The sequence below is a fragment of the Tauraco erythrolophus genome, chromosome 6 (assembly GCF_009769465.1).
Source record: "Tauraco erythrolophus isolate bTauEry1 chromosome 6, bTauEry1.pri, whole genome shotgun sequence".
Taxonomy (NCBI): domain Eukaryota; kingdom Metazoa; phylum Chordata; class Aves; order Musophagiformes; family Musophagidae; genus Tauraco; species Tauraco erythrolophus.
Genome location: NC_141470.1, coordinates 53,422,591 through 53,442,016, shown reverse-complemented (window position 1 = coordinate 53,442,016; position 19,426 = coordinate 53,422,591). Strand labels below are relative to the sequence as shown.

The 19,426-nt window shown below is 42.5% G+C and overlaps 1 protein-coding gene across 6 annotated transcripts in view; it reads right to left on the bottom strand.

The window, feature by feature from the left end:
* Positions 1-15,714, bottom strand: part of ZC3H14 (zinc finger CCCH-type containing 14) — a 29,592-nt gene extending 13,878 nt beyond the window's left edge. For 4 of the 6 annotated variants that reach the window (XM_086612750.1, XM_086612749.1, XM_086612752.1 and 1 more), the window contains exons 1-7: positions 15,651-15,714; positions 14,699-14,741; positions 11,307-11,421; positions 3,833-3,873; positions 3,286-3,481; positions 2,516-2,936; positions 497-657 (exon numbers count right to left, since the gene is read on the bottom strand). In XM_086612750.1, the coding sequence (XP_086468876.1) occupies positions 497-657; positions 2,516-2,936; positions 3,286-3,481; positions 3,833-3,873; positions 11,307-11,421; positions 14,699-14,741; positions 15,651-15,686 (1,013 nt within the window). In that variant the 5' untranslated portion in view covers positions 15,687-15,714. Of the gene's footprint in view, positions 1-496; positions 658-2,515; positions 2,937-3,285; positions 3,482-3,832; positions 3,874-3,941; positions 4,232-11,306; positions 11,422-14,698; positions 14,742-15,650 lie in introns of those variants that run through there. The other 2 variants (XM_086612751.1, XM_086612753.1) reach the window with 2 other exon arrangements.
* Positions 15,715-19,426: the final 3,712 nt, after the last annotated feature.

Genomic DNA, 19,426 nt, shown 5'->3' with positions numbered 1-19,426 from the left:
TGTACTTTGACTGACACCTGACACAGACAGAATTAAGCAGCAGAAAAAAAAAGAAAAATATCTCAAGTCTTTTGAAAAGTTAAAATCACCTTAAAGAATAAGTGATAATCAGTTTGAAAACTACTCCTGAAATAAAAACAAAGCAATTAAAATTCGTGGAAAATTATTTTACCAATTAAATACCTGGTGTGAAACATGCCAACATTAACATTCTTTTGCCATTAAACTTTTCCCAAATAGTGTAAAATTTCATATTCCATTGCAGCTTATGCATAATAATGAAAAAAAAGTTACAAAATCAGAGGAAAAAGAGTGGTATAAACAGACATCTCACCCACAGAGTTGTGAGACAGTACAAAAAATATGAAAATGTCTTACTGAATTTGGCCTGTCAATTTTCAAAACTGCAAACAGTTTTCCCCAACTTCCACTTTCAAAGTTTTTGTTCATTATACTCATTCTGGAAACCACACAGAATCACTGAGATCTTAAGTACCTTCTTTCTGGCTTTGCAGGTACAGACACACTGCTAGAGATGCTTCCTGTTCGCGACCCATAGTCTTCCTCCTCCTCCTCGTCTTCCCCATCATTACAGAACTTTTTCACTTTGACTACTGAGCTTACAACAGGCAACCGTCTCTTCCTGGAGCTTTCTTCCTACAACAAACAGAGCAGCCAAAACAATTCATTTAGCATAAAACATGTCTTAATAACCCAGCAAAGAAAATATTGTCATTCTACCTATAGCCAGAAGATGGAGAACTTCCATTCAAGTTGCATGAGTCGAAGACTACTGTACTGTCTGCAGAAACTGACAGCACTAGAGATTATGAAAATCAGACATATTTACACTGAAACATCTCATTAAAAATGTAACTGTAAATAACATTTAGAAAAGAAGAAAAAAGTCTACGGTACAGACAGTTTATCCAGTATCTACGGAAAAAGCAAGAGGTTTTCAAAGAAATTCATACTACTCTTCAAGATGCACCTGTTGAAAGTCTGACAGAGAAAAGTGAAACCAGTATGAATGACTTCCTCCTCTGTATCAACTCTAATTTCAATTAGTGCAAGGATTAATTTCTAGCAAGCTGACATATTCCAAAGGACACTAATAGCTATGCAGAGCCAGGATGGTCCAGTTCAGGCAGTGCAAAGACCCTGTTCTGACACAGCCACTCACCACCACCACAGTGCACAGGTAGTGACAAACTTAAATGCCAGGCTGTGAGAAAGCATAGACAAAGCATACGTCAGTAACTCCTGTAGGAACCATCACTCAGCACTGAATTACATGGGAGCACAATGAGGCATCTGGAAGTCAGGTTTGTACACAGTGCCCTTTAAATGATCCTAGATCCTCCAAGGAGAAAGAAATACCCTGAGGGATGGATCTGGACTACGTTGATACAGCAGTCATACAGTAAAAAACCCAGTATCTAAAGAAATGACCTTTCTAAAGGTAAAACTTCCCAAATCACAAGCACTTGTCTAAGAGAAGGCAGAATACAACAAAGTTCTGCAGTTCTAAGAAACAGCCCTCTTCTGGACATTATTCATGAAACCATAATAGAAGAAAATTATTCACAAGACCTTTTTCTAACATTTCCAAGAAGAGATGTGACTGTCATTCATCAAAGACTTATGTACAACCATAAACCACTATATTCTCATTCTCCCTTTCCCATCTTAAAAAAGGCATCAGCACATATCTTTGTAAAGCATTCTAGATTTCTGAAAAAAAAATTTTGTTCTTTATGCAGAATTAAGTAAGTAGTAGCAAAGACAGAGAACTATATAAGCAGTAACACACACAGACGCACTTGGAACACAAGGCATGTAAAATTCCTGCTTCGTTACAACATCAGCAGCCACAGTGATCTCCATTCCTCTCACGAAGGGCTCTTAACTGATTCATATGGATAGTCTTAAAAACTTACCAGCTAAGACTATCACCCTGCCTGGCTTAGTCTAGCTTACAAAGTATGTAGGGCAGCAATCATCTTTTCGATTGTCCTTGTACGACACCCATCCCAAAGAGTTCGTAGATGCCATGGTTCTAAATAGTATTCATTATAATAATCCTAATAAGCAACATACCCAGGCTTTAAAGACTGATGTATATCTAGCATAGCTATGAATAAATAGCATGCCAAAAATACTAATTTACATAGCGCTTATGCAAGATCATGCTGTTCCAATGATCTGGAGATCAAAATTATTATTTCTGATTCCTCATGCGCATCATCACAATATGCTAACCCATTAGTCAACTCAACATGGCATGAAGATGTACAAGCTAATTAACTCTGAGATGCAGCAACCTGTCAGGGGATGATGCTGAACTATGCAATCTCTTTTTATAAGTGGATCCAAAGAATAAAACCCCAAACCTACTGGTACCAGTGACAGCAGTCCTTCGATTTCTCTGAGGTCAAGATTTTACGGGAAGTGTACATAGCAATTTAGGTTCTTATCAAGTGTAAAATACGGCAACAGTTTAGATCATACTAACCTCACTTCCTGCTTTATCAGCACTAAGTTTGGAGGTGGGTCTGTAACTCTCCGCTAAGCTGCCAAATGCTTCTGGATTGGACAGCTGGCCTGTTTCCAAGGACCTGCAGCTTTGTGCGTCTGACTGCCGGCTCCCCGGCAAGCTGCCCTGCTGTGACAATCTGTGCGCATGTACGTTGCCGTCTGCACTCCTGCTGGCTGGTGGGCGGTAGATTTCAGCCGAAGGACGAGAAGAGCCGTAAGTTACAGTTACAATAGGTTTCTTCCGTGACAAAGGATTCTCCTGCACGAAGTTTAGGTCTTCATCAATTAGATCATCTGGTTCAGGCTTAATGTCAATTACAGCTTCAGAAGGTGACAATTCCCTCAAAGGTTTGACTGTAGATGTTAAGCGGGATGCAGAACCATCTTCACAAGACTGTCTGATAAAGTAAGAAATTGCCAACTATTAACTCATCTGCCAACAAAGTTCTGGAAAACGAGAACTGTCTTTTAAACAAAGCCAGCAGGGAAGAATCATTTAGAATTATTGTTTATAGAAATCTAACAGGCTGATGGCTATTTTTAGTTTGGTTAATTATTCTAGAGTCCATCTTTTGCTTAAAGAAATGGAACTGAATTCCCGATATAATGGGTTTTATGCAACAAATGGTAGCAAAAAGTTCAAAACTACCTTGATCTTTCCAAGTTTCCACCCTCTTCAGAATGGCTACTACAGTGACACAACTACTGATGTCCGAATGTGTGTTAGTAAGCAAAGAGAAACTTTACCGTGAAGCAGTGTTCCTTTGCTCCTGTGAGCTAGTTGAAACCCTTGAGTCATTTCTTTCGGTCCGAGTGCTGGAAACTGCAAGAGGTGGCAAGGTATCCTCACGTCTCCTCTCATCACTCACACATGAGCTGCTTTTGCTGGAAGGAGGGTTGCTCTCAAAGATATTAGATTCTGAAGATTTTACACTAGTTGGTTCTGTGGAGACAGGTACCTTTCATTTTTACATCAAAGCACAGCAATACAGATTTTGCAGTACACGTAGCTAAGAAACTATAAACAAGACATTGTGCAGATCTGAAAACAGAACAAGCTGAAAGCTGCTTCAGCTAAAAACATCAGCAAGAAATACCCAGAAATAAATTGTGGACTCAGAAATAAATTCTTTATCTCAAATATAAAGCAACTTTCTAAAGAGTCCAGACTCAAAAGACCATATAAATTGAAAATTAGTAAAACAGTCAGCTAAGATCTTTTTTCAAATGCATTAGACACACAACACTACACAGGAAAGATAAACCTACTTTCACTCAAAATTAATTTTCTTACCAGTAGTCACAGATCGCAGCTTATCCAAAACACCATGGAGCCTGAAACGGATGGGGGACAGGGAAGGAAGCAAAAGAGAAAAAGGAGAAATAAAAGAACTTCAACTTACGTTCAGAATAATTGTATTTCAGAAACCAACTGCCCTTCCTCCCCTGTAACAAGCATCTCATTTATCTAAGAGTTCACTTTCCATCAACTGATGTACGCTTAACCTCAAAAGGGGGGCTTTAAGAATCTTGTCTCCAGCGAGTCTTCATAAACGCAGGTAGAGTATTCATCACATCATCTACTTTTGGCATTTACTTGGTTTACATAATTAAAGCCAGTACTTTCCACTCTTTCACTACAATCAATGTTGTGAGTTGAGTGCCTTCAAAAGGAGTGACTCAAAAACTCAGGAAAAAAAAAAAAAAGAAAAAAGTCAGAAATCTAAAGCATGTCTGTAAATTTTACTTTGTATATGAAACTTTAATTAAACAGCAGTTAAATATAATTCTAAATACAAACCTAAACAATATACAATTCACGCCACTTAACATACTCGGATTCTTCCTGCACGCTTTCTATATATCAACAATATTCTTTAAGAGATGTTGGTGAGCAAAAACATTTTAGTGAAGTATCAACTTTGCTGTTTGCCTGTGAAAAAGGCAATAAGCTGAAGAGATACAGAAAATCAAAAGACTACAAAATAATAAGTCTGTTTAAAAATAAACAAATATTACAGTGAGAAGGAAAAAAAAAAGAAAAAAAAAAATCTCAACACTTAAATGCATATTCTACTTGGAATTTAAACCATGGGCATCTCCATAATCTAGACTGAGCATTAGAAAGGAGTTAAGGAACAAAAACATACTGAAAACTGGGAAAAGTAAGACTGCATGTAAGTATAAGGAAGGCCTATACTCAACTCCTTGTGAGTTTTCACTAGAACGCTCTTAAAAGTTTTGTCAACTGAGCTCGGCTGATGCGTATCAGTTTTCACACTGACCTCAGGATAACTGTGACCTGACACTTGGTTCAGAGTTAAGAACTGTTGGCCAACCAGCAGGACTGCCAGGTCCACCACAGAATTGCTGTGAAACTTTTGCCAGATGACCTCAAATTACCAGCTACAGAGACAAACCAAGGAAGGCAGACCTTGTTGAGTACTGTATTTGGCCAAAGACTCAATATTTAAGAATGTAAACATTCTGGGTTGCCTTTACAAGAAATAAAAGCATATGAAAACCTCAACTACAATGCTACTTAACTTTTTTCTACCAGTCCTCTTACAGTTTACTGTATACGTTTCATCTTGTCTTCTTTTCCATCATTCTTTTAGCCAATATCTACCTGATAAAGCACTTGGACATTTCATATTTATAAGCAAATATAGATATTGAACTGAGATTAAAAGACTCATTACACTGGGAATTTAAGCAGATGTCACAACCAGTAGGAGGTATAATAGCTACATATAGTTGATATCCAGTTCTAAACATATATCTTGGTTTCTCTTCTCAACTGAAATTGGCTTTCTCTACATATTTTTTTTTTTTTTCAATAAAGTTTTAGTTTCATTTACAAAGCCACACAAATGTTTTCTGCTACATGGTACTGTGCGTGTTGGGTTGATGTAAAGGGGTTCTGGTGGCAGGAGAGGGGATTTGCTCCCTGTGGCTTCCCTGGTTTTGGAACCAGGTCAGACCCGGTTCTGATCACCAAATCAGACTCCCATCCCCCTTGGGGTTGAGCCAATCGGCGCCTCTGCGAATTGCTCTATTTAAGCTGGGACAAAGGAACGGGAAAAGGTGCTTTGCCCAGGAGTGAGGAGAGAAAGGAGTAAGGCACTGCCCCCGCTCCCCGGCTCCCGGCCAGGCGCTGCCCACACCGGGCGAGCGCCACCCACTGAGGATGGCCACAGCGGAGCCGCCTGGGGAACTCGGGAAGCGCCCCGCTCCCGGGGTGCCCGCTGGGCCGAGTTCACCCAGAGAGGACTAAGATCTGAGAGAAACGGCCACATTGACACCAGGTCAGTGAAGATGGAATGGGACGAGGTGTGCCGGAGCTGAGTTTCCACTGCAACCGGTGGCGAGATGGCAGGCAGCCCCCTGCAGCCAAGAATGGACTCGGTGGAGCAGAGACCCACTCGCAGCCCGTGGAGAAGCCACGTCAGAGAAGAGATGCCTGAGCCTGTGATGGTTGTGAAGCATGGGCACGACAAGGTAGAGACGCATCTAGAGTCCGTGGGACGACCTATGCCAGAGCAAGTGGCAACAACTCCCTAAGAATCCGTGACTGTGGTAAAGCTCCCACTGCAGCGATCCGATGGGGAAGGATTGCATCCTGTGGGTAGGACTCACGCTGGAGAAGTTTGTGGATTTTTCCTTGTGAGTAGGGGATCCAATGGAGCAAGGGAAAATGGTGTAAGGACTCCTTCTCCTTTAAGAAAAGGAGCGGCAGGAACACCATCGGATGAACTGACCTGCACTCCCCCATTCCCTGTCCCCCTGCGTCGCTGGGGAAGGAGGTGGAGCCAGGAAGAAAAGGAAAGGGGGGTGGGGAGGTGCTGTTTTTAAGATCTGGCTTTGTTTCTCTTTATCCTTTCAAGTAACTGTTAATAAATTGTTTTACTTTATTCCCAAGCCAAGTCTGTTTTGCCCAGGACCATGGCTGGTGGGTACTCCCTCTGTTCTTGTCTCGACCCTCAGTCCTTTTTTTACATTCTTTCTCCTCTCCACTCCCCTGGGGAAGGAGTGAAAGAGCAGCTGTGTGGAGCTCAGTTGCTGGATCAGTCTAAACCACGACACTGTGCTATTTCTTACTGTATATATGTCCTAGTTTTAGCTGGGACAGAGTTAGCTCTTCTTTTTAGCAGCTAGAAGAGCTCCGTGTTTTGGTTTTACTCAGAGGCTCGCTCTGAGAAGAATGCTGATAGCAAGTTGATGTTTGAGACTCCAAGGACTTTTCAGTGTGCCGGAGTGCAGAAACACGGCGGGATAAGAGGGGAGCATAGCTGGGACAAGGGGGACACGATCCCCCTTGTGATTTGTGGTGGAACTTAAGATTGAGGGCCAAACTGGCCAATTAGTATTCCATATCATGCAGCGTCATGCCCAGTATAAAAGTGAGGGTCAGACAGACAGAAGGGCTTTTGCGCTTTGGCTCTTTCGCCGCTTTTGCTCTTTTCCACTTGCTGCGCTTTTGCTCTATTGCTTTTTTTTTTTCCCTCCTCTCTCTCCCAGTACTCCCACTCTCGGAGCACTCTCTCTCTCTCTCTCTGCCCCTCTCTATTTCGGGGCCTCGCGTTCGTCCGGGATTTGCAGTTTCGGGACGAGACGGGCTTTGCATAAGAGGGGGTGGTGAGCATCTACCCTGTGTATTAAATCATCTGTATTAAATTGTTCTTATCTCAACCCACAGGTTTCCCGTTTCTCCTTTAATTCTCTCCCTCCTTCCTGAGGGTGGGGGAGTGGGAGTGACCGGCTGCGGGGGGGGCGGGGGGACGGCCTAACCCACAACAATATAGAATCATAGAATAGAATCACCGAATGGTTTGGGTTGGAAGGGACCTCAAAAATCATCTAGTTCCAACCCCCCTGCCATGCGCAGGGAAACCCTCCACTACACCAGGCTGCTCAAAGCCTCATCCAGGGATGAGGCATCCACACAATTTCTCTGGGCAACCTGTTCCAGTGCCTCACCATCCTCAATGTAAAAAATTTCTTCCTTAGATCTAATCTAAATCTGCCCTCTTTCAGTTTAAATCCATTACCCCTTGTCCTATCACTACATGCCCTCGTAAAAAGTCCCTCTCCAGCTTTCCTGTAGGTCCCCTTTAAGTACTGGAAGGCTGCAACAAGATCACCCCGGAACCTTCTCTTCTCCAAGGCTGAACAGCCCCAACTCTCTCAGCCTGTATTCACAGGAGAGGTGCTCCAGCCCTTGCATCATCTTCGTGGCCCTCCTCTGGACCCGCTCCAGCAGCTCCATGTCCTTCTTGTGCTGGGGACTCCAGAGCTGAACACAGTATTCCAGGTGGGGTCTCACGGGAGCAGAGTAGAGGGGGCAGAATCACCTCCCTCGACCTGCTGGCCACGCTTCTTTGGATGTAGCCCAGGATACGATTTGCTTTCTGGGCTGCCGGTGCACATTGCCGGCTCATGTTGAGTTTCTCATCCACCAGCACTCCCAAGTCCTTTTCCTCAGGGCTGCTCTCAATTCATTCTCTGTCCACCCTGTACTTATGCTTGGGACTGCCCCGACCCACGTGCAGGACCTTGCACTTGGCCTTGTTGAACTTCATGAGGTTCTCACAGGCCCACCTCTCCAGCCTGTCAAGGTCCCTCTGGATGGCATCCCTTCCCTCCAGCGTGTCCAAAACACCACACAACTCGGTGTCATCTGCAAACTTGCTGAGGGTGCACTCGATCCCACTGTCCATATCTCCAACAAAGATGTTAAATAGTACTGGCCCAGTACAGATCCCTGAGGAACACCACTCATCACCGGCCTCCACGTGAACATTTTGAGCTGTTGACCACTACTCTTTTGAGTGTGACCATCCAGCCAATTCCTTATCCACCGAGTAGTCCATCCATCAAAACCATGTCTCTCCAATTTAGAGACAAGGATGTTGTGCGAGACAGTGTCAAATACTTTGCGCAAGTCCAAGCAGACGATGTCAGTTGCTCTTCCCTTATCCACCAATGTTCTAACCCCGTCGTAGAAGGCCACCAAATTAGTCAGGCAGGATTTGCCCTTAGTGAAGCCATGTTGGCTGTCACCAATCACCTCCTTATTTTCTATGTGCCTTAGCACAGTCGCCAGGAGGATCTGCTCCATGATCTTGCCAGGCACAGAGGTGAGACTGACTGGCCTGCAGTTCCCCGGGGTCTTCTTTTATCCCCTTTTTAAAGATGGGGGCTATGTTTCCCCTTTTCCAGTCAGTGGGAACTTCACCAGACTGCCACGACTTCTGAAATATGATGGATAGTGGCTTAGCAACTTCATCCACCCTTTCCCTCAGGACCCACGGATGCACCTCGTCTGGTTCCAAGGACTTGTGCACCTTCAGGTTCTTTAGATGGTCTCGAACCTGATCTCCTACAGTTGGGGGTTCTACCTTCTCCCAGTCCCTGCCTTTGCCTTCTGTGACTTGGGCTGTGCAGCTGGAGCTCTTGCCAGTGAAGACTGAGGCAAAGAAGTCATTGAGTACCTCAGCCTTCCCCATATCCCGGGTAGCCAGGTCCCCCATTTCCTTCTGGAGAGGGCCTACATTTTCCCTGGATCTCTTTTTATCACTGACATACCTATAGAAGTTTTTCTTATTGCCCTTGATGTCCCTGGCCAGATTTAACTCTATCAGGGCTTTAGCTTTCCTAACCTGATCTCTGGTTCCTCGGACGATTTCTCTGTATTCTTCCCAGGCTACCTGTCCTTGCTTCCACGCTCTGTAGGCCTTCTTTTTATGTCTGAGTTGGACCAGGAGCTCCTTGTTCATCCATGCAGGCCTCCTGGTGTTCCTATCTGACTTCCTCTTTGTTGGGATGCACTGCCCCTGAGTTTGGAGGAGGTGATCCTTGAATATTAACCAGCTTTCTTGTGCCCCTCTTCCCCCCAGGGCTTCATTCCATTGTACTCTACCAAGCAGATCCCTGAAGAGGCTGAAGTCTGCTCTCCTGAAATCCAACGTAGTGAGCTTGCTGAGCACCCTCCTTGCCTCCCTAAGAATCTTGAATTACACCATTTCATTATCACTGTAGCCAAGGCTGTCCTTGAGTGTCACGTTCCCCACCAGCCCCTCTTTGTTGGTGAGAACAAGGTCCAGCAAAGCACCTCTCCTCATTGGCTCCCCTACCACTTGGAGAAGGAAGTTATCATCCATGCATTCCTGGATTGCCTATGCCCTGCTGTGTTGTCCCTCCAATAGATATCAGGGTGGTTCAAGTCCCCCATGAGGACCAGGGCTCGTGAACGTGATATCAGGATCCAGTTAAAACCTTGATACTGGAGCTACCCTCATCAACTTGTAAACCTCACTAATTTGTCTAACTGATTCCCAAAACTAGCACGGAAAAGACAACTGCATGACTTACTGATACAGTGAAAGCCAAAAGTTTTGCCTAGGCAGGCCACAAGAGAGAACAAAGAACATAAATGCCTGTGTACTTTTTAAAAAAGGAGTGCATGCTTAATTGCACTCCTTTCTTGTATTTTTGACAAATGCCAGGAAAAAATTCAAAACTTTGAAAGCAAACTCAAATAACATCCATACAAGTAACACTGTCACACGGAAATCCACCAGTTTAAATAGTTAACACAGTACATTGTAATAGCTGGAACTACTTTTCACTTTTTGTCAATCTTCATGATTTCATAACATACCCAAGTTATAAAATGTTCCTCTCAGCTATTTAATAGCATAAAAGCTCCTAACCAAACAAAGGGAAACTTTAGACTAATCACATACAAGAAACACTGAAAGTGAATTTAACCAGTCCGTGTGATTTCAAAGGAAGTAAACTGAAAAAGCAGAAAAAATGTAGCATTTCTCTAATCTACACAAAACAACATTCTAAAAAAAGCTATACAAAAATGTAGCATTTCTCTAATCTATACAAAACAACATTCCTTAAAACTATATTAGGTTAGAGACTCAGAAATAAGAATAACTTGAAAAAATACACAACTCTGACATCAAGAACAATCTCTGGAGTGAAATATCTGTTTGGATACTCTGAAACATGGAGTTAACTACAGGTTTATACGGTAAGCGAAATTCAGTATTAGAAAATGCAGGAGAAATATAACAGCCAAGGCTGCTGTGCAGCATAGCATAAATTAACCTGCACTGTCAGTAGTCTAGAAAAGAGTTCATCTGTTGCTAATTTGTCCTATTCACAATAATTCTGAGGTTCTACTTGTTTTGTAGAGCTGGGTGGTGGTAATAAATAAAGAGCCTGAGAGGTGGGAATATCTAAGCATTTGGTGCTAAGCCTTGTCAAAGACGGTACACAGAATTAGATCCACTGCTCATCTGTCCTGATATAGTAATTCCCATGCGCAACAGCAATCTGAATAACTATTAGCACAAAAGCAAGAAGTTGGTCTTTGAAGACTTATTTTACATCTAAATACAGTGAATAACACTCTCATGCTCACAGTGGGCTTTACAGGAATAATTTTTTTTTAAGTCAACATATGGCCCTCAATTACCTGAGCATTTCACACTTCATTCAAAAATTTGACTGGACTTATGAGCAAACAAAGAATATAAGCCCTCCAGTCCTTTGCCACCTAATTATCACTGCAATAGTCTAACTGTTGACAGACTAAAAATAATTTACCTATTAGATTTGCAAAGTAAAAGTTTTTATTAAAGTACATTATACAATAGGAAGACAAGTAACTTCTTAAATTCTCAGGTTTCACTTATAGAAAGCATTCCTGATTACTGGTAATAAGTGCAACAAGTAGCTTACAAACATACCAGACAGTAAATCTGACAGTATTGTTTCCAAGGAAAAGGGAAAGGTCTTCTGTCATCTGCTCCTGACTCTTCTTATTGGCCACCATAACCATAATGTAATCAGGGAGCTCTTCATCTAATAGAAAGAAAAATATGTTGGTCTGAAGTATAATAAATCATAAAAGACATAGCAAACATCCTTAAACATGTAACCAGATTTATTTTTTCCAGTTTTACTACAAAGACTCTGCAGGCAGAGGATTAGGTAAGCAAACTAACAAGACTTCCACTTCCTCTGAGTTTCAATACAAGTTTCAGCCATGAGAGAGGAATAAAAGATAATCAACTTCACAAGAGCATAAGCTGAAAGTAAGATCAAAGTTATTTAAAAACTGCATAAATAAAACACAAAAAGATACGATAAAAGAAAGCCACTCTGCTGCCTATATCCTTTTACTTGAACACTAACAACCATCTACAATTTTCATCACTTCAAGTACTGCCAAATATAGCACTTTATGCTTGTCAAATTTCCTTTACTTACAAAGACCAAACAGATAAATATCCTTTTCCAATTTGTTCATTAAACAAATCAAAACTGTATTAACTTCCAGATTTTCCATCCGCATAAAACAACCAGCAACCCCAAGAGTCTAAGTCTCTAACTCCCTAACGTACGCAACTTCATACATAGTGAGAACTCCACTCCCTTGCTGGACTGCTCACACAGGGTATGCCTACTCATCGGAATGGAGAGGAAGGCACTCTGAATCTGACATTCACACATTAAGGGTTTGAGGAGTTTGATATTCAGCTTTTAATTTTGGCCTAGCTCTGGTCTACTCTGAAGGCCTGAATGGCACATTTGTTGCTTAAGGGCTTTAGCTATGCTGCTTGAGCACATATTTCAATTTAGCTTAATTAACCACCTCATCCTCTCCAGTACCACTCCAGGACATGAACATAACAACAGTAAGAAAAGATAGTTGGGAAATCCACTTCAAATTGCGAATTTGAACCAAGGTACACTAATGCAGCTGTAGTCAAGTCATCAAGTTAAGTCTGTACACAACATTAAAAGTACCTAAAAAATGAAAAGTCTTAAATAGAAATCAAAATACAAATCAAAGGAATTGCCTTTCTTCTATGTTTCTCTATGTACCTTGTAAATAATTCATTTGTACCCTAGACTACAGAAATAACATTCATACACTGCACCTGCACTCCACTATCACTATTCAAGTGTTCCAATAGAACACATTCTTAGCCTAAACCCTTAACTTTTTTGTGTGTGTTTTGGTTTTGGTTGGGTTTTTTTTAATGTAAACTACAAGTTGTACAAGACAGATGGATATCCAGATCTAGGAACTTAGAATGAATTTTATTTTTTGGCCAAGCTGCTTTTAAACCTCATCAACTCCTCAGGTGATTCAACATAGGATAAAGTAAAGAAGACGATACTTTAAGTATAGATCAAAACACAAGTTAGCACAATCACCTGCAACAGTACAACAGAAGAAGGAAAGTAAGAAAGAACTGCTTTTCTCAGTGACCACGCTGGCTTATGCCAACTCAAACTGCATGCAAAACTACAGCCTTTTGAAAATTTTGATGACTATTTACCTATCTTTATTTTGTCTCACAGGTAGGATTTTTTCCTTTGTAAGTTCTATACAACAAATTAGTTTCAACATGTCTTGTTGTAGAAGACTTTTTGAAAGAAAAGAACTAGCAGTTACAGGAGGAAACAAAAGTATGGTTCTTGCTCACAGAGGCTAGAATGAGGAAGAACCGATTTTAACAGCTACCTAAAAGAAGAGATAAAGAGTTTTTGAAAAACATTACTTGAAAAGTTGTCCAAAATACTCTAGTCAAGAAAAGAAACCTGAAAAACTACTGACATTTGGAAACAGTGGTTTAAAAACAAAAAAGAGGCCAAGGAAGATAAAGACTTGGTGATAAAAAATACAAAGTTATTTAAAGTTCAGAAGCTGACTGAGAAGAAAGTGCAGACATTGTATGCTGATCTTGGGAACTGCCTTCTGAACACAGAAAGAAGAAAAACAGAGAAATAATAATCAGCCATAATTGGAATCAAAGATTACTAATATTCTACCAGCATCTTGGTATTAGACAGACGAAAGATTTTTTTCAGAAATGCAGGAAAAAGCAGACAGAGAAGCTAGGACTAAGAAACCGAAACCTGGAACAATAGTAAAAAACCGAGTTACTAAAAAAGACAACTTTTGAGATGGTGAAAAAAAGATGACCTTACAATAAAAAAATTCTAAACACAGTTCCTTGGCACTTGCTGAATTGAGAATGTCAGCTTGTAGGTAACTCCCTTCTACAGAGTCAATACATTTTGATCCCATAAATACAACAGCCCCCTCTAAACAGGAAATAAGATGAATTCAAGGTCAAACAAACTTTGAACTTGGCCCTGCAACTCACGGGATCTCTAAACTATGCTCTCAATTCTGTTCCTTCACCTGAAATCCAAGAAGTACCACAGACAACAATAAGGTAGTTGCAGGACTGAGGTATTCTGCTTCCAACAGAACACTGAGTTAAGTTACTAACTTCTACTGCTGTAAAAAACAGCTGCTCCTAAGTGCAATATCCATTTAACCCTGGATTCAGGGGAAAAAAAAAAAAAGAAAAAAAGAAAAATATACAGACATTCACACTGCTCATCTCTCTCATCACAATCCAAAATAAAATCTCACCCTGCCTTTAAGATTCAATTACGTATGTTTCATCAACATCAGCTTAACAGAGCTCTTAGTTAGTTGACCCTTAACAATCAAGCTCTTACATTTTGCAGATTTGTCCTACACAATGTTTCTGATATGGCCTTCCCACCTCCTAAAATAGTCACCTTATCTGTGTCTTAGAGTAATATCCTTTCTCCTAATTTTGACAAATGTCTCACCTTGAATTCAAAAGGCTGTTGAAAAGATGCCTAAGAATGACTGACTCCATCTCAGAGTGGTCACAGGTAACTGCTGCTATATTTGCAAAGATTTTGTTTTATACAATGTTTTTCCTTGTAATTCAAAGAAACTTCCTGAAACATTCACAGACACATCATTGTTTTTCTTTCAAATCCCTTGTTACCATTCCTCCTTGAAAGTGGAGACTGTTAGCCTTCTTCCTTATTTCCTTTTAGTTCTTCACACATCAATGTCCACATACTGCCTCCTCTTACACTTAGATTATACGTACTTTGTGAAGTAAGTCTTTTCCTTTCCTACCAGTCCACCACTTGAGATAATTCATCTCAAGCTTAAGGCTTCTGTATGCGGTAACACAAGTAATAATAAGTAAATACGCTGTTGCATTAACTAGCTGGTTGTTTCCCATCTAACAATAAGCCTAAAGAAGATTGCTAAACACATGATAAAACTTACCAACATAAGCCCCCAGCTCCTGCAACTTTCCTTTTATAGCACCCTAAAAAACAACGAAATAGCATTTAAGAGATGGAGCAACAAAGTATTTTCAACTGTAAAATAGTGGGAGGCTTAGCAAAGTCGTTCTCATTAACTGTTTCAGTACGTTAGTTTAAGAGATGTTACTTTTCCTGTTCTCTACTTGCTCATGATATAAAGGCTGTAACAGCAAGGCATTGACAGCAGGATAGCAAGAACTGTCAGGAATCTCACGCTCTCTACCGTGTTTCCTATAGACCAGTTCCTGGTGCTACCAGACAACCTCCAAGTCTCAGCTGTCTCTTTTTTTAAGTGGAAACCATCCGGGCTCAAAAGGTGCAAAGAAAACGAATCCCGATGGTTTGATAAAAGGTCATTCCCGGCTCACCAAGGCAAAAAACCTGCCAGGACTTCCAAGCTGTGATTACTGAGTGGGAGCAGCTGACAAGGGAGCGTTACCTGACGCTAACGGGGGCTCACGCTGCAACGGGGGCAACGCGGCTGCCCCTCGCCCAGGCAGCCCCCGGTTCCGGGTCTGCCTCCCAAGCGGGCCGCTGCGCGGTGAAAACTCTCCGGGGGAGAGACGGCAGCTGCCCTATGGGGTACGGCAGGACCCCGCCTCCGCTTCCCAAAACAACGACTCTCCAGCTCGCGCCCCTTCCAGGGAGGCCCGAGGCCGAAGGCCGCACGCCGCCGGCAGCTCCCGGTAACCCTGTCCTGGCCGGGGCTCACCCCGTCGCTTCCTTCTGCCGGGGGAAGGGGGCTCGGTGGTGCAGGGCCTGCAGGGCCCGCAGCGTCCCCGCCGCCCCCGCGTCTGAGGGGAGCGCGGAGCGAGGCCGGCGCCTCAGCCACCGGCTGGGCCTGCCCCTCACGAGCGGGGTCAGGCCCCTGCCTCGGTAGAGACGGAGCGACCCGACCGCTTCTCTCTCACCCGGATCTTGCGGCTGATCTCGGTGCCGATCTCCATGGTCGCGCCGCCACGGTGCCTTCCCGTCGCGCCGTGACCCGTCCCCTCCTACCGCGGCCTCCCGGCTCCGCTCCCGCCGCAGGCCGCGCCGGCGCTGGAGCGCCGTGCCGGAGAGTGCGCGGCCTCCGCCCGCGGCGCCCCCTGCCGGGCCGCGCCGGTGCCTTCGCGCAGCACCCGCCGCCTCCGGCGGGAGCCGCATAGCGGGGCGGAGGGAGCGAGCCGGGCGTGTGAGATGCGTCCCGGCCGACAGCGAGGCGCTAGCGTCGGAGTCAGAGGTGCTTGAGGTCGCTCTGGCGGCTCGGTGGGCCAGCGTGCTCGTGGGGCCACGGCCGTGGGGAGAAGGGGACACTCGCCCCAGGGGGAGGCCGCCGGGCAGGGAGGCTCGGCCGCCCTGGGCCGCCCACCGCCGCAGACTGCCTCTGGGCCCGTGGCTGCGGCCGGTCTTGCTCTGGAAGCATGAGGCAGCCATGACACGCTAGGGAGTGCGGCCCTGGAGTGAGGGAAATACATGTATTTTTAGCACGTTTCTAAACCGTGGTGTGTCAGAGGGTCTAGTCTTAATTACTTAAGTGTCACGTTCAGCTTCGAGTCGCCTCTGTCTTCATTCCTGGTTTTTATAAAACTGGTTTATACCTGCCACATGGCTTAGGATAAGTATGAATACCGTAAGATCAATGACAAGGTTATTTCAATATTGATGCTTGCTCTTTAAAAGTACAGAAATTGAAGATTTAAATATCTATTTGTTAACAAATATGGGATTGCACAAAGTATCGAAGTAACTTTTAAACCATACTACAGCTATACTATAAAAGTATTTTACTACTGAATTTTAATTTTGTGATCCCATGTTAGACTGATAAGAAGCCTTAAAAAAATAAAAAGCCTTTTTTTTTTTTCTTAGAAAGATGTTGCAGCATCTCCTAGTCTTACCACTACAAGAGATCGGTTGCAGAAGGAGGAAGAACTGTGTGGAAGTCACATTTGAGGCACACCTCAATGTCCCAGCTTCACTTCAGCTGATTTAGTGACTAATAACATTATAGAAAGCCCAGCCTACAGATAAAAGGTCTTCTACAAGTAATGCCACTGGGTAAAGCGAACTCCAGGCATTGTAGTTAACAGCTGTATTAATCTCTTTCTGCATCACTGCTCCTGATATAAACCAAACATCATACAGAGATAGCTTAGACTAATTATTGCTAATGATCTGAGCTGTTTGCCTGACTATGCTTATAATATGCTGGTGTTACAATGAGCTACAACTTAGTAACAGATTAGTTTAATTACAATATTCCACTTTAACCTTTAAGAGACACATTTTGCTGTCTTAAGATTTCAGATAAGTTGTACTATTTTGTTACTGGAACAAGAAAAATAATTATTGAAGGACAGAAACAGGAACTGAGTTTATTTCCTGACTAACTAATGGATTTACTTTAGAAAGAGATACTGTGTTTTAAAAAACGATGTATCCTTTGTGAATAGTAACAGCTTATTGCTTCAAGTTCCACACTACGTTATGTGTAGGGAAACTGCCTGTTTTCTTCTAAGAGGAAAATGCTATAACCTTAATTAGTTACTGAGTAAAACATGGTTCAACATTTTAGAGTGCCTTTATAAGTAAAAATTAGTCTTGCAAACATGAAATCTCAGGCTTCAAGCATGTAGCAGATGTATTGTACACTCATTTTTCTAGAACTTTCCGTTCTCTCCACTACCATCAAGAAAGATGTAATCATGCATAAAGACTCAGCTATCTCTTGCTTTTTCACAAATAAGAAATGGAATGATGAAAAAACAAGGAGGCTTCACACACAGCACCAAAACATAAAAGTGATGAATAAAGTAAATTTGTTCTGAGAGCAGCTTTAAAAGTCACATGGAGAATCAGAGGTATTCTGACTGCAGTTCCTGAAGTTGCTGTTTTGCATGGCTGGTGAGTAAATCAAGGTATTTTTCCACATGACTTCTTCATTGTTTCAGCTTCATGGGAATGCCCCTTTAACTAGTAGTTTCTGGATTATCCTGCCTGTGTTTTTATCACAAATGGGTAACTCTCTGCTAGGCTAAGGAGTGTACACACACATACTGCTTTTTTGCCTGGAGGGTGACTGATTCTGCTTCCTGTTTGGCTCACTTCCATTTCTGTCTTACCATTAGTCAATGTAAAGACCTGATGCTGGACAGAGTTCCCAGAATCAGAACAAGGTGAATGCTTGCGTCAACCTTCACCTGGTTGGCTGATAGATATACTCAACTGCAATCACGCATTTGGACCAGGATGGAAAAAAAAATCAAAACTGTTCCAGAAGGGAAGATGTCGATAAGAACAAAGTAGGTTTATTCCTGCCCTGCTATGGACAGGCAGTATTCAACCCAATGGGCAGAAACTTTTTTCTGTGCTTATAGAACAAGGGCTGAAACATTCTGCTGTAGGATATTAGTCTTTTCCTCCTATAATCTTCAATGAGAGTGTAAAGAGTATAGCAAAAGATGTGGGTGTTTCTACCCATGAATGTCATAAGTATTGATGAGAGGCTAAAGGGGAGAAGCAGAAGCACTGTGTAGCGCCCTGAGGCACGCGTTCTGTGTCTTACTGATGAGTCTTTATCGGAGTTCATCACATGTTCATGGATGCCTGTGTCTCTTTGTCCTATTTATTAGAGTTGATAGTTGGAGCAAAGCAGGAAGTGGAGAGCTGATGAGGCAAAAAATGAGATAGGGCAAATGGAGAAAGTGCAGAAAAACCCAAAGTTAGGATACAAACTGGAACTGTAGGAGGCAGAAGAAAAAATTTAATTCAGGAATAACTTTGATGATCTTCAAAAAAGAAAATATAAGCTGCAGAGGAGCATATTGACAATATTCTTGTCTCTTTTAAGATGATGTGTTGTCTTTAACATAAATGCAAAGAGAGAAAATACAGTAAGGAGTAACTATGGAAAGTAAGAAGAAAACTCTAATAAATGCAACTTCTAGGCAGGGAATCAGGCAGGAAATGGGTGTGATCAAGATTTAAAATAGGAAACGTGACAGATAAGAGAATTGAGACCTTGTTTCCAGTATGAATTGTTTAGAAACAGGAAGGGTTGCCTCCGTTACCCTGAATTTTCACAGCTTGGATTTATCATACATTGTATTGGTCAGTTTTCCCTGGTGAGTAACCATAGTTCTAGCCTGCAGCAGATACCATTAGAAAAGGATCGCAGCTTAGTTTAGTTCAAAGTTTATTGTTTAGTTTATTCAATATAAAATTCCCCTGAATGAGTTTTTTCCTTGGCTTATGGATTGCTTATCATAACTATAGCTGATCTATGGCGGGAGTGGGGGGAAGAGATGTTCCCCTGAGTAGAGGAAAGCCTGTTGTGTCTAAGAGAAATAACTGAGAAGAATTCATCGTAGTACAAAATTATCTACATATTTCAGCTGAGATTAGTGTCCTCCTGAGTAACACACTATTTGCATAGCAGAGCTGCAGGTTAGACCTGCGCAGACAGTAGCATGTTTATGTGCTTTACATTACCAAAACACTTTCTAAGTTTTACAGTCATGAGTCAGCGTTCACATATTCACTTTGCCTTTTTCCTTCTCCCTGGCTTCTTTCAAGTTCATGTATACTTTTGCCTGGCTCATGCAATGTGAAGAGCCATAGAATTCCAAATTGTATAAAACAATTGCTGATTTCACATGCACACACAGGGGTCTGTGCATGCGAACTACACTGGAGCGCCGCCTCT